We start from the raw sequence: 15,231 nt of genomic DNA, 5'->3' as shown, positions 1-15,231 counted from the left end.
AATTTCTGTTCAGATGGTTTTGATTCTCTGATCTGTACCAATAGTGCATTGGCTTTAAAATGTATGCTTTATTAATGTGATTAATATTTGTGCACATACAAACATGGTGTGTCATGATTGGTCACAAGACATAGGACTATGAGAACATGTTTTTGCTCTCACTGATATCAAACTTGGTGTGAAGTTTTATGAGGTGCAGAATATATGCAAGCACCATTGAGATTTGAAAGCTATGCTGGAGAGGAAAATGTTTAGTAAATAATGACTTTAATTTTGTTCTGGTCCTCACACAAAGCAACTGTATGACTTAAGAAGACTTGGGATATAATAAACGAGTCGTAGGAACTATTTTATGATTCTTTTATTTATTTATTTTGTCATTTTATAAGCTTGACATCCACTGGTCACTGTATGCCTTTGTTGTATGATTTAATTGTATAGAAAAGAGCAGAATGAACATTCCTTAAAAATGCTCCTTTTTTGTTTTAGGGAAGAAAGAAAGTCATACGGGTTTGGAACGACAATGAGGGTGAGTAAATGATGACAGAATTTTCATTTTTAGATGGACTATCCCTGCAATAGCAAATGCAATGGCTAATGTTTGTTCACTAAGTCTCGGACCATTTAAGGAGTAGTTGCTATAATGTAAAAATACCATAAAAATTATTTGGTGCATAATTCTCAAGCACTGTTAGAGAAATATTCTGGGTTCAATACAATCAACAGAATGTATGGCATAATGTTGATTTCCACAAAAATGGATTCTGACTTGTCCCTCCTTTCTTAAAAATAAAAAAAAAAACGCAAAAATCTGTGTTACAGTGAGGCACTTACAATGGAAGTCAATGGGGCCAACCCGTAAACGTTAAAATACACACTATTTCAAAAGTATAGCCACAAGACATAAACAATATGCATGTTAACATGCTTTAAGTGTGATAAAATCACTAACTAACCTTTTCTGTGTAAAGTTATATCCAATTTAACAACTTCATTGCCATGACGACGTAATTCCGTAAACTGTAAAACTCTAAAACGATGTAAAAACGAAGATTTAAACAACTTTACAGCTCAAGTAAAACAGAAAAAATTATGTAAGTGCTTCTATAAAATTATAAGCTTCACATTTCTGCCTTAAAACCCTCTAAAAATTGGCCCCATTGACTTCCATTGTAAGTGCCTGGCTGAAACCTCAAATTTAATAGATTGAAGAAGTAGAGTAGAAATAATTTTTTATGGTAATCAACATTATGCCACAAATGCTGTTGATTGAGCTTAACTTTTATTGAACCCGGAATATTTGACTTTAAACAGTTTGACTTTAAAGTAAGAAAATGAAAGCAATAAGTATTTAACAAATATATCAAATGTGATATGTAACGTTAAACAGACAAAGAAACTACAGGGACTTAATTGCGAACATTATTTCCACAGACAGATTTGTTTGTTTACAAGTTGATGCTTCAGGTACACAAAAGCTCATACATGTAAACATCAATGACCATACTGTAATTGCATCCACACACGTACATGGCTGCATGCCACTGGGACTCTCAAAGAACTCCACCTTGATTAAATCCATCCGAGGAGCTACTTTGTTTTGCGTCTCAGCTGAGCAATTTATTAATCCCTCTGTTTTTTCATGCCAGCTTGAAGTTTTCTGATCTGAGCTTGCGCATCTCATGTTAGCTGGACTTCACTCGTTAAACAACATGCAGTATTCATTCCTCTTGTGTGTACGTGTGCTTTGATCAATGTGTGTGAGCATGTAGCGGATCGTTTATGTTTTATATGTGCAGTCCACCCTAATCTGCTTTGTGCTGAAAGATGCAAAGTCACCCTATATTATGACAGAGGAAAACATTGTCTAATTGAGCATTGATTTCCTACTGTGCACATGCTTTGCAGCCGTTACCCGCAATACTCATGGGGTCGGTTGGAGTAGATGACTTACTGGCAACACAGTCACTGAGCTTTGGCTTGGCTGAAACGCTCTGAATGCCAGAACAATTGCAAGTGAAAGAGGCTTCTATAGAATACTAACATCGCTAGAGCACACACAAACCTACTAGTGGCCATAACATACCTTTGCTCTCTGGAAGTTCAGGAACAGGCCCCTCCTCCAGGGCTGTGGCTTTGAGAGGCGTGGCCTCAGTGAGAGCAAGTGGTTTAGGTAGCTCACTGAGAGGACTAGGAGGGGGTGTGTTTGGGGGTGGGGCTTCAGTAGTGGTAGGAGGGGTCGTAATCTCTGTTTTAGCTATGGTTTGTGTTTCAATGGTTGGTGGAGGGACATCTAACGGGATTGGAGAGGTTAATGTAGTAGAAATAGGGTAGAAAAACACAAGTCAGTATGGAACACACACACAAACAAACTCCTGAGTTAGAAAAAAAAAACCATGCATTTTAAAATCTTGGCTCTTGCAGTTCCTTTTAAGTCACATAGGGGGCGTCCCACTACAAATGAGATCCCACTCTGCACTGCAGAGGCAGTTATGAATGTGTTGTGTTACATCCATGTAGAGTTAGAAAATTAAATCAGTGTGTCATCGGTTTATCTGATTAGAGCACATTTTCAAGGTCTCAAGTGATATGCAGTTAGATTATTTTAGTACATTATTTAGTACAGATTGGACTGTCGGTGTGTTTTGTTGCATTTGCAGTTGTGGTGGATTAAGGAACATTACATCATCATTAAGCTCTATAGTATACTAAGGGAAAAACTATAGTCTATGTAAAGTACATTATATGGTATGATATATTACTCTGGATATGGTAATCCATGACAATGGTTCCCAAACCTTTTAGACCGTGCACCGTCTTCTTATCAGACAATTGTCAAGCACCCCAATTACTCTAGAAACAGATGTATTAGCTTTTATAACTAAATGCAACTTGAATATAAAGAAAAATACATATATATACAAAAATAGACATAAATACAGTTATTTAGTGAGATGTGGACCTGAATGGTTGTATAAAGTTCTTAAAAATTGAGAGTAATGGAGGACAGTTTTTACTCTTAAATTGTTATTTAATCATGCATTTTTGCAATTGACTTTGTATTACAGAAGTAACGCAAAAAAAATGATGCAATTGTTTTGTGACAAATGTGTTTGTTCATTGCAAAAACAATAAAAAAAATTTAAAAAAACAATAGCTAAAAATTAGGGCTGTCAGTAGATGAAATTTTTTAATTGCAATTAATCTCATAATTTTTCATAGTTAATCATGATTAATCTCAGATTTTAAAAGTAGTAAAATTTGACTCTATATAACTTATTTCCTGTCATAATGCATTTATTTGTTCTTTGGCAAGAACAACACAATAGAACAAAATACAGTATGTAACAAAAATGCTTTAATAACATTTTCCAAACTCCCCAGGATAAAGACAGAAATTCACTAAAATAGCTCGGGCACAAAGTTGAAAAATCTTTCTAAAGCACTTGATCATTGGCACGGACTCACTATTGTGTGTTTGTTTGTCGTGTGTATATGAGTGTAATGTCCCCACTAAACACACTGCAAAGGCCCGCCATCTAACTGTATTTACAACTCACACGGAGCTGAACAAAATGTCAGAATCTAATGTCAAATCGGTACATGCCTTAATCGCGATTAAGAAAAATTAACGCGTTAAATATTTTAAATTAATCGCATGCATTAATGCGTTAACGCTGACAGCACTACTAAAAAACCTGAAAACAAGAAAAGATTACTTGAGAAGTGGAATGATATGATATTAAGTCTGGTTTTCAGAGAAATCTAACACAATTTAGTGGGGTGTATGCTTTAAACAAGAAAAAGTATTTGCCAATGGGGTAAGAAAAAGAAACTTGTTTTCAATTTGAATCAAGTTCTTTCTTACCCTTCTTTCTTCCTTTTTTTTTCTCTAAAAAAACGAGACAAAATATCTTGCTACTTTGCATCTCAAGTAAATTTGTCTTGTTTTAAGAATGTTTAGATATTTTTACAGTAAATTTGTGCTTGAATGGCTGATATCAGTACTGCTTGTAATTTGAAATTGTATTCGTCAATAAAACACTGACATGTACGTTATCAAGTACATTTATAGCTAGATAAACTTTCTGCCATTACAAATACTTTTTTAGCGCACCCCCAGAGACTCCTAGAATGGAATTCACTGAACTATGTCATATTATTACTATTAGTTTATATTAAAGGTTTATAGTAATATTTACATATTAAACTACAGTATAAGGCTATGTCCACACTAATACATCTACATCTGAAACCTCCTTTATCAGTTTCCTAACGATACTGTTTTCCAAAGTATGCGGTAATGGAGAGAATTTTAAAAAACCTCTGTTTAAGGTGGAGAAAGATGTCGTTCCAATGTGGATGATAGGCGTAAACATAACAAAATCAATGTGTTTGCAAAAGAAAATTGATTAGTGTGGATGTGCCCTATGTAAGTTTCCTCTAGCTCTATTTCTCTAAAATTCTACATTTTTTACATTAAAATTTAATTAGGCTGCTACTTTATCTCTACAACTACTGAGGCCTTTAAGGGTCACACTGTCCCACCTGTGTTCAAAGCTGGAGAATCAGTTATTGTTGTAGTGAAATCTTCAGAAGATGCATCAGTCACTGTCAGCATTAAATATGAACAACAGCAATTCATAAAATATATGATAATAACTGCTTCAGGCCTTTAGCTGAAACATACCTCAAGGTCCACAAACAGACAGACTCTGATACACAGTAAAACTACATATACTGTATACTACGTTCCAATCAATGCCAGATGTTTGTGGCATTATACTCCAGCATCTTGGCAAAGTCAGGTTTGAACATTTCTGCCGGAGTTTCCAAGCTGTAAATCCTTCAAGTGGCATTCTCAGGAATTCTGACTTTTGAGTTTAATGGAACGTAAAATTAATTTACTACCCAGAGACCAAATATGATGTGTGATGTCATTTCATGTGGTGTTTGTGTGTATGTCTGAGTGTGTGTTGGTTTGTTCTTCCTCTTGTGGCTGTCTGCCCAATTGACCAACCAGCAGCCAGACAATCAGGCTCACCATGGTGACCTCGTAATCCCTGTCTGAACACACTCACACACTGATCATATAATCCCTGCCTGCCTGTGTGTGTGTGTGTGTGTGTGTGTGTGTGTGTAAGAAAGGGTATTCAACACACTGGCCTGCATATCATCTCCCCCGTTCGTCTTCTTGTTTGTACATATGAGAGTGTGTACATGTGTGTGTTTGTGTTAGTGTGGCATGTGCATGCTACATGCTTGTGTGTGTTTGTATGAGTGTAGTTGTGCCCCCTATTTGCTAGACCCTTGGACCTTAAGACTACAGGGGAGAGAAAAACATGGACATGATCTATGAGTTTGAATTCTCTGGGCCATATGCTACACATACACACATGTTTGTTTTTCTATATTGGTGGGGTCTTTCCATTGACTTCTGTTGTTTTATACTGAGCTAATGGTTTTTTCTATCCCTTACTCCTGAGCCTAACCTTCACAAAAACCTTTTTGCAATTTTTTATTTTTATGGGGACATTATTTTGTGTGTTAATTACGTGGTTTTCCTCATGGGTACCGTAAACTGGTCATCACAATGTAGATAATATCAGGTTTTACTATTCTTATGGGGACATTTGGACCACATCATGTTGGCAAAATTTGACCCCACAGATAGACATTTACTTAGCTATCTAAATGGGGACACACCATAGTCTTACTGTATATAGTTTTTATACAAAGCTTCTATAATTACTATAGACCAACCCTACCTAGTGGTGGGCAATATAAGCAAGAAGTAATATTTACATTTACATTCAGTCATTTAGCAGACGCTTTTATCCAAAGTGACTTACAAATGAGGAACATAACAAGCAATTTGTCATACAAAAGTTAACAAAATCTGCAATATCACACTGCCAAGCTCTCATATTACTTACAGTACAATATAATTAAAAATTTTTATCGATAATGATATACAGTATATCACAATATACATTTTTTTATGGAAAGTGATTTAAAAACATATTAAAAATAATAACAATTATTTAAAAGTAAATAATAAAAAAGTATAGTGATAGTGAAGTATATGCTCTCATCCAAGCCCGTGAGAAAAAGGCCCCTTTTAATGCAAAAAAATAAATGTAAAAGTAACTAATGACGGAAAAAAACCCCATTATAACTGATTATTTGTAGTGCAACTTCTGATTGGAATGCGCATTCTTTACCATGCAGCGACATTTTGCACGACCACTTTAGAAACAATTTTGCTGGTTGACATTTCTACCGGTATATCGCCCACCCTTAACACTACCCCTAAAACGTATTGCATTTCTTTATATTATTTTCTGTTTTTATAAATCAATTTTCTAATCGTGGATGTCCCTTAATGTCCCCAAAGGAAGGTTTTGTCAAAAAACTGAGTTCTTCAACTATAGCTTAGTTCGTACACACACCACACACATTGTGTCTGCCCTGCTGCCCCTTTTTGAACTTATGAGAATTAGAATTGCGCCATTTTCATTTCTAGTTCTAATGTGGATGCAATGACATCTTTTCCTGTGTATACCACCAAAACACTCTGAATCTGGCAAATTATCGTAAATGCCTGCACAGATCAACCCTCGGTCTCTCAGAATAATGATGCACCAGTTAGATGTAGTGTAGTGTGTGTGTGTGTGTGTGTGTGTGTGTGTGTGTGTGTGTGTGATGTGACTGGCAGTTTAAAGCTTTGCGATGTTACACAAACGCTCTTAAATTCCTGACATCACAGCGTTCTGGACTCCACTTCCACTAAGTGCTTTTCCACGTGAACACAGACAGATTGCGATTTAAAACTTAGACTCATAACCATCACTACAGTGACAAGAGGGGTAGGGATCTACTCCGCATCCTTGAAACTCACCCCATCACAATGCATAAGGTCAACCCTGTCTGTAAGTGGGTGTGTGTGTGTAAGGGAGGGAGGATGTTAAAAAAAAACTTTCTAAAGTTTAACCTTATGTACTTCATAGGTTGCACCACAGTTACAGTATAAGGGCTTTGTGATCCTTCATATGTGTTCAAAACAGCGCTAACTAGGTTTCAAACACAAACAAGCACTTCCTGTACCTACACCTTCACGTAGTTACAACCAGGGTCCAAAATGAAAAGTTGCCAAGTTCCAAAAGCGAGTAGAAAAACACTGGCTGTTCCATGTTAATCTGAGTTTCTGTCCTAACCAGCTGCGATTGTGACAAAAGACGGGACATTTTGCTTGGTTTGTCACATCACACTTAGATTTCTCCACCTACAGTGAAAACTCATTGGTCTAAAATCCCCCTTCACATAGCTTTACCTATGTTGATATGAAATATGTTCTGATTGGCTGAGATTGTTGTGTCATGCAGCATTTTCGCTTTCAGTGGGGAGAGTAATTACTTGTCGCTCAAAATGTGTCACATCACGCCTGGTTAGGACACTCTGTTAGCAACAGGTGACAGAATGAATTGCGCTATTTACTGAGAAATCCTGCTGAATAATTTCTTTGTGAATTTTTTTATAATATGAAATAATGCTGAATACTATGGAGCCCTTTAAAGAACAGGGTGGGAATTTTTTTTCTGTTAGTTTTGCATTCCCTCACAATCATTTTGGTTCCCTCACAATAGCTATTTTACAAAAATATGGTTACTGTAGTAAAACCATGGTTAATTTTCATAAGGGATGGATGGCGCTATTGCGACGGAACCCAAAATATTTGTGAGGGAACGCAAAGTATTTAGAGAGAACGCAAAACTATTTCAGTAAATAAATTCCATCCCTGTCCTCCACAGAATACCATCTCATGAATGGTAGGACATTTTTATGGCCTGTAGATTTTTTTAAAATTGATCAGCCATTTACAGGTGTGGCAAAAAGTGAATTTTGTACCATGATTACACCGTCCTGCTCTCTGTCCCACCTGCAGTGGTTTGCTGTGCGGTCAGGCTGTCTGTTTGAGGGATTGTTGAAAATGAAGTTGGCTTGAGGGCTGTAGTTACGTCAGGGGCAATGGTTGTAGAAACCATCATCATGGTTTCTGTGGTTGTCAGGGGCAGTGCCATGGTGGTCGTTGCCATGGAAACAGTCTCCACAGCAACCGGCACAGGAAGAGTTGCTTTGGTAAATGAAGGGGTAGTTCATTAAAACCTCTTTTTGTAGAACAATAATCAGAATCTAATATCGAGAAAAGCAAAATAACATGACTACTGACTGTTGTAAAAACCTGTGAGGAAATCGATCTTACAGATACTATACAAAAATGTACCATGGTAACCATCATTTTTCTCCAATATACCATAGCTGGACGCCAACAAGATTAAATGATTGACAGCAGCCATATCACCCTGCAGCTCTTCCCTGGTTACCTACTGAAGCTAAGCAGGGTTGAGCCTGGTCAGTAAACCTTCTGGGAAAACTAAGGTTGCTGCTGGAAGAGGTGTTAGTGAGGCCAACTATTCCTGCTCACCCTGTGGTCTGTGTGAGTCCTAACACCCCAGTATAGTGACGGGCACACTATACTGTAAAAAGGCACCGTCCTTCGGATGAGATGTTAAACTGAGGTCCTGACTCTCTGAGGTCATTAAAAATCCCACTTTTTGTAAAAAGAGTAGAGGCGTAACCCTGGTGTCCTGGCCAAATTCCCCACATTGGCCCTTATCAATCATGGCCTCCTAATAATCCCCATCCATTAATTGGCTGTATAACTCTACTCTCTTCTCTCCACCAATAGCTGGTGTGTGGTGAGCGTACTGGCGCACTATGGCTGCTGTCGCATCATCCACTTGTGGTGGTTGAGGAGAGTTCCCTGTTCACTGTGTAAAGTGCTTTGAGTGTACTGTCAGAAAAGCGCTATATAAATGTAACGTTCATTCATTCATTCAAATGGAGAGCAAATGGAGACTTTTGCACTACTACTTCTTTTTCTTTTCCTGAGAAAAAGAGCAGAGTAATCTCACGTCTTCCCTAGAGTTTAGAGTTTGTGTTAAATTGCTCAGATTTGCCAATATACCAAATTCTGCAATCAAGAGTCAGATTTCAGTTTGAACTCAACTCATCAAATCCTTCCAATATTAAATTAATTGCATAAGTTGAGCTGTGCTATCCACATGAATTTTTTAGCTTAGTACTCTTACTGTATGCCAACAAGTGTCTCATTTGTGTCTGATTTTATTTATCCTTTTAACCCTTATGTTGGGCTCTGGTCATTTTGACCCGGACAACTTTGTTTTGTTTTGTTTTTTGTTTTTACTTAACACAAAAAAATTGGACCATTTTCTTTACGCGCATTTCATTTTGTTACATCTGTTGTGTTCCCGGACAAAAATGACCAGCCATTGGAAATGAATGGCCCGGGCTACAAAAAAAAAAATGTACGTTCAGGAGCCTGTCCAACCATCTGATGAGCACATATGTGCATATGTACTTGCACACATAAAGTCTTCAGACATGTGTATACACTCATACAAGCACACACACACACACCCGCACACTCACACAAACACACACACAGGGCGCGTGCGTGAGTGTGTGTGTGCTCGGACATGTGCACACATACACACATCTGTGGTGTTCCTGGTCAGAAGTGACCGACCATTAGGAATGATGTTTACAAAAAATAAAAAATGAGTGTTCAGCAAATCTGTGAGCAAATCTTTCTTCGAAAATAAACACCCTTTGATTCTTTGACATCCCAGGAAACTTCTGAACCTTTCTTGACTCCATAGGAACAAATTAACATTGGAAAAAATATTATGACAACGTGTTTTGGGAACTTTCACATTCACACACACACGCACACACACTCACACACACACACTTTGATATCCCACGCAACTTCTGAACTATTCTTGACCCAACAGGAACAAAGAAACTAAAGGAAAAATATTATAACAATGTGTTTGGGAACTTTCACATTCTCACAAAGAGTAAGAACAACGTTTACTAAAATAATAATCGTGTTATAAAAAGCACATAACATTTTGTGAATAGTTTTTTATATAGTCAAAATAATCAATAAATAATGCTATTTTAGTTCCAAAGTTCCAAAAAGAAGTACAAAACCTGTTCTAATGACTAGAAATCAAGTTAACAAAAAGATTGAATGCGGTATCTAGTGAAAATATATTAATAATGAGAGATTTATATACATTTTAATGGGTCGGTCATTTTTGACCGGGAACACCACGAGTGTGACTTTCTGCCATTTTTACAAAATAAAAGAGTTAAAAAAAATAATAATTTCAGGTTAAATATTAAAACAAAGTAGTGTGATAAACAGGACAGACAATTGTATATATGTGTATTTAATATAGTAAAAAATATCCATAAAAAACACTTTTTTTAATGCAAAAATTTACTTGCATTAGTATTAAAGTTAACACTTTAAGGAATCATACTGTAACTGAGAACTCTTTTTTCTTCTTATCCAGTAAAATTATCTAAACATTCTTAAAACAAGATATATTAACTTGACAAGCAAAATGGCATTAGATAATAAGTCTTGTTTTGAGAAATCTAACTAAATTTAGAGAGGCTTATGCAGCAATCAAGAAAAAACGGTTTGCCAATGGGGTAAGAAACTTAATTCAAAGGGAAAACAAGTTTATTTTTCATACCCCAATAAATATATCTTGTTTTAAGAATGTTTAGATATTTTTACTGGAAAATAGGACAAAAACTCTGAGCAATAACATTTTCCTCTCAGAAAAAATCTGTTTTACAGTAGTAACTTTTTTGGTGCAAAATATGGTTACCATAGTGACATTTTTTAAGAGTGTGTCTGAGGTAGAAGTGAGCCATTCAAGCCTACCAGCTGTACTGTTGGTTTCTGGGAAAGCCCTTTTCAGATGTTGGCTGATTTTCTGGTGTGTGTGTGTTGCTGTGGGGATGTGTCCTCAGAGAATATCCCTAATTGCTCTCCTTCTGCTCGAACCCTTAAGGAATCACTCCATCTTTTCTGCTTTTCTATCATTCCTTTTTCTTTTCCCTCTATCCTTTATCTCTCTCTATCTCTGTCTTTCTCCTGCTCTCTGATGTTGCATTGAAGTGTGGGCAGATTCTGAGTTTTGATGATGATGAAAGCAGCGGGACAGGAGGCCCATGAAAAATGAAGAAGACATAACGAGGGATGGAGCACAGAGACAATGAAAAGAGAGAGACAGAGAGAGAGAGAGAGAGACAGATGATTGACATATTAGGTAGAGAGAGAGAGGATGAAAGAACTCATCCTCTCCTGTGTTAAGGGTTCTGTACTTACTGGAACCAGAAGAAGAACCAGCCAGGGCCTGAGAACCTGAGAGAAATAAAGATAGAATGTAAATGTGTCATTCATTTGTGTCATTCTGCTCTTTTTTGTAACTGTTTTTCTATATTAACATGCGCTATGTTGTGACACATCTCGCTGCTATTTCAGCATCTTGTGGCATGAGCACAGAGGTTGTTTCAAGTTATTAAAAGTACTTAAACTTTAAAACATTACAGATTTCATGGTTAAAACATGGTTACTGAAGTAAAACTATGTAAAATTTTATGGTTACTATGGTTTTACTACAAATACCATAGTTGAACTGTGGTTACATTAGTAAAACCATGGTTCATTTTCTTAAAGGATGGATAAAGCTTTTGCAAGGTAACACAAGATAATTGCGAGGCAATGCAAAGGTCATTGGGCCTTATTAATGAAACACGAGCAGAACAAATTTGTGTGTAAATTGTTAGTAAAACTACTCTTGCGTAAATTGTCCCATTGAGTTCAAGGGTACAATTTACGAAAGAATGCATTTACATATTTTCTGCTCATGTTTCATGAATAAGGCCAATTTTGAGGGAATTCAAAACTTATTGCAAGTGAACACATTTTCTTTTTCTCTCTATGTGAGAGAGAGAATGCAAAACTATTGTGAGGGAATGTAAAACTTCATTTAGGGGACAAAACTTTTTGTGAGAGCTCGCAAATCATTTGCGCAGGAACACAAAACTTTTTAAAGGGAACACAAAACATTGCGAGGGAACACATTTTTTGGAGAGAAGGCAAAACTTTTAAGGGAAATACAAAATTTATTGTGTGGTTTGGATATTCCGTTCTTTATTTATTTATTTATTTATTTTCCTCAACAAACTAATTTTAAAATGAGGCGTAAAAAGTTCATCTCCTTCCACTCTATAAATAAGGCTTAAAGGAACAGTTCACCCAAAAATGAAAATTCTCTCATTATTCACTTACCCTGATGCCATCACAGATGTGTATGACTGTCTTTCTTCAGCAGAACACAAATTAAGATTTTTATAAAAATTTTGAAGCTCTGTAGGTCCTTATAATGTAAGTAAACGGGCGCCATCAGGCTGCTGGCTGTTTGACGGTCCAAAAGGTATTTAGGCAGCATAAAAGTAATCCACATGACTCCAGTCGATCAGTTAATGTCTTCTGAAGCAAATCTATAGGTTGGTGTAAGAATCAAATCGACAATGAAAACTTTATTAACTTCAAAAATTCGCTTCCTGCCAGCAGTCGACACATCAGTGATGTAAGCGCTATGGTGCGTTCAAGCGAGATGTCGGAAGTGTGCGCTTTGTATACAACAGAAGAACGAATGTCACGGGAGAGTTAGTCATCCCAGCACTGGCCAGAAGCAACAGTTTAAAGTTAAAATGTTTTAATTACCGATTTGTTTCTTACACCAACCTATTGATTTGCTTCAGAAGACATTAAAGGGATAGTTCACCCAAAAATGAAAATTCTCTCGTTATTTACTCACCCTCATGATATCCCAGGTGTGTTTGACTTTCTTTCTTCACCAGAACACATTTGAAGAAAAATAGTAAAATTTCTTAGCTCACTAGGTCCTTAAAATGGATGGAGATTTTTCTTTTGAAGCTCCAAAAATCATATAAACGTCATCCATACGACACCAGCTGTTAAATTATTGTCTTCTAAAGCGATACGATCGATTTTGGTGAGAAAAAAGCTAAATATTTAAGTACTTTTTAACTATAATCCAACGCTTCAGTAAAGGGTGGAATCCAAGCGGTCACTCGTGTGACGTATTCGTGTTGCCATGGATACTTTGATAATCTCATGTTCTCTACTCGGTTGAGACATCCAGGATTAGCATACAAATGCACAATTGTGAGTAAAGAAACATATAATAACAGATCAAAATCAAAATCAACCAAGCTACTGTAAACCATTCCTCCTTCTCACTTGTAAACAGCGCTGCTCTTCCGGCTGTGACGCACATGTCTCAGTTCTAGCGTGTTTCAAATGTCAATGCGATTACATCAAACGCGTGTACCGCTGCCGACAGGAAGCATGATTTAGAGTTAAAAAAAGTACTTGAATATTTATATTTTTCGCACCAAAAGCGATCGTCTCGCTTTAGAAGACATTAATTTAACAGCTGGTGTCGTATGGATGAAGTTTATGCTAACTGTGATTTTTGGACCTTCAAAAGAGAAATCTTCATTCACCTGCATTTTAAGGACCTACTGAGCTAAGAAATTTTTCTATTTTTCTTCAAATGTGTACTGGTGAAGAAAGAAAGTCATACACACCTGGGATATCATGAGGGTGAGTAAATAATGAGAGAATTTTCATTTTTGGGTGAACCTATCCCTTTAATTGATCGACTGGAGTCATGTGGATTACTTTTATGCTGCCTAAATACCTTTTGGACTGTCAAACAGCCAGCAGCCTGATGGCACCCGTTTACTTACATTATAAGGACCTACAGAGCATCAACATTTTTCTAAAAATCTTAATTTGTGTTCTGCTGAAGAAAAACAGTCATACACATCTAGGATGGCATCAGGGTAAGTGAATAATGAGAGAATTTTCATTTTTGGGTAAACTATTCCTTTTCGAAACACCAGTTTTTTGTGGAGGAAAATGGCGTTCTAGTGTGGATGTGTGGATTTTTACACTGAGCTTATTGCAATGCATGAGATTTCCTTCACCACAAGAATAAACGTGATGCCGCCTTTGAGCATGCAGCCTATGATACCTTAAAATACTGTCTAGGTAGGCTGCTCACTAGGATTTGGAACAGAGCTAGTGTTTGATTATGCGCATTTCTTTTTCAGTGTCAGTGATTAGTGCACAGCTGGGAGGTTTTCTTTACAGAGGTGCACACACATGCTACGTCACTGAACTTGAGTGTGTGTGTGTGAGTTTCATTTGGAGTGCTGTGTGTTTCGGAACATTCTGTAGGCTGGGAAGGCAGTATGCGTCTGCGCTTCTCTGTTCTCTGGGAATTGGGCCGCCACACCAGCAGTCTTGATCTTCCTGCGAACTGACAGATCTGTGAAGTCTAAAAGGCTCTGCAGCGCTCAAGCGCACTTCTGTGTGTGTGTGTATGTGTGTGTGTGTGTGTGTGTGCGTGAGTGTGTAAGTGTAAGCAAAGTGAGTGAGAGTTGAGGGCTGCAGTCTGCTGAATTCATCTGTGTCTGTGTGTGTGTGTGTGTGTTTGCTGCCCTAGATTATTATTTTATCATCAGTTCTGCTGGTAAAATGGAGGGATGTTGAGTTCCAAAGGATCTCCCTATGGATACTGTACAGAAGAGGGGGAAATACAGTCTCTTTGTCATCCTCTGCCTTTTCTCTGTCTTTCTTCTGTTTTATCCATCGTTTCAAATCTCAATATTGTTTTACACTATTTTGAGTCCCTACTGATCATTTTTGTTTTATCTTCAAACATAAATCAGACCCAGGCTGCTGGGTAGCCATTCATTTTTGTGAGTGTATTTGGGTAAAGATTCTGGAGAAGGTCTCACTGAACCCAGAAAATAATGAGAAAATTTCAGTATGATGGGCTTAATTAAGAGATATATAGAGAAGATTGATTTAAAGCAGGGGTCTTCAACCTTTTTCAGGCCATCTTTTATATCTACAGTACATGTGTGTTTTGCTCACATGTATTGGGGGATCCGTTCGGTGTGGGTAAGTACGATCCTGCTTTCCAGGTCTTGGCTTTGTATCCTTTTTTGCATCGCTGGCAGTCCTGTCCAGTCGTGTTGTGTTCACACTGACACTGCAAGTTGCCGTCCACATACACGCACTGAGATGCATGAAGATTACACTGACACCTGTTTACAGAGAGAGAGAGAGAGAGAGAGAGAGAGAGAGAGAGAGAGAGAGAGATTTAATTAAAGCTTTAATTGCACTTTTTGTTCTCATGGCTATTGCTTTGGTAATGCTGTAATACAGTCCTGCCAATG

At 37.2% G+C, this 15,231-nt stretch overlaps 1 protein-coding gene across 4 annotated transcripts in view; it reads right to left on the bottom strand.

Moving 5' to 3' along the window:
• Window positions 1-15,231, bottom strand: part of LOC127430465 (netrin-G2-like) — an 88,794-nt gene that overhangs the window by 24,774 nt on the left and 48,789 nt on the right. For 3 of the 4 annotated variants that reach the window (XM_051680247.1, XM_051680248.1, XM_051680249.1), the window contains exons 4-7: window positions 14,927-15,099; window positions 11,276-11,311; window positions 4,549-4,611; window positions 2,087-2,293 (exon numbers count right to left, since the gene is read on the bottom strand). In XM_051680247.1, coding sequence (XP_051536207.1) covers window positions 2,087-2,293; window positions 4,549-4,611; window positions 11,276-11,311; window positions 14,927-15,099 — 479 coding nt within the window. The remainder of the gene's footprint in view (window positions 1-2,086; window positions 2,294-4,548; window positions 4,612-11,275; window positions 11,312-14,926; window positions 15,100-15,231) is intronic. The other variant, XM_051680251.1, reaches the window with a different exon arrangement.

This window comes from Myxocyprinus asiaticus, chromosome 40 (assembly GCF_019703515.2).
Source record: "Myxocyprinus asiaticus isolate MX2 ecotype Aquarium Trade chromosome 40, UBuf_Myxa_2, whole genome shotgun sequence".
In the NCBI taxonomy this organism is placed as follows: Eukaryota; Metazoa; Chordata; class Actinopteri; order Cypriniformes; family Catostomidae; genus Myxocyprinus; species Myxocyprinus asiaticus.
Note: the sequence above shows the minus strand (reverse complement) of the source record. Positions and strands in the feature narration are given on the sequence as shown.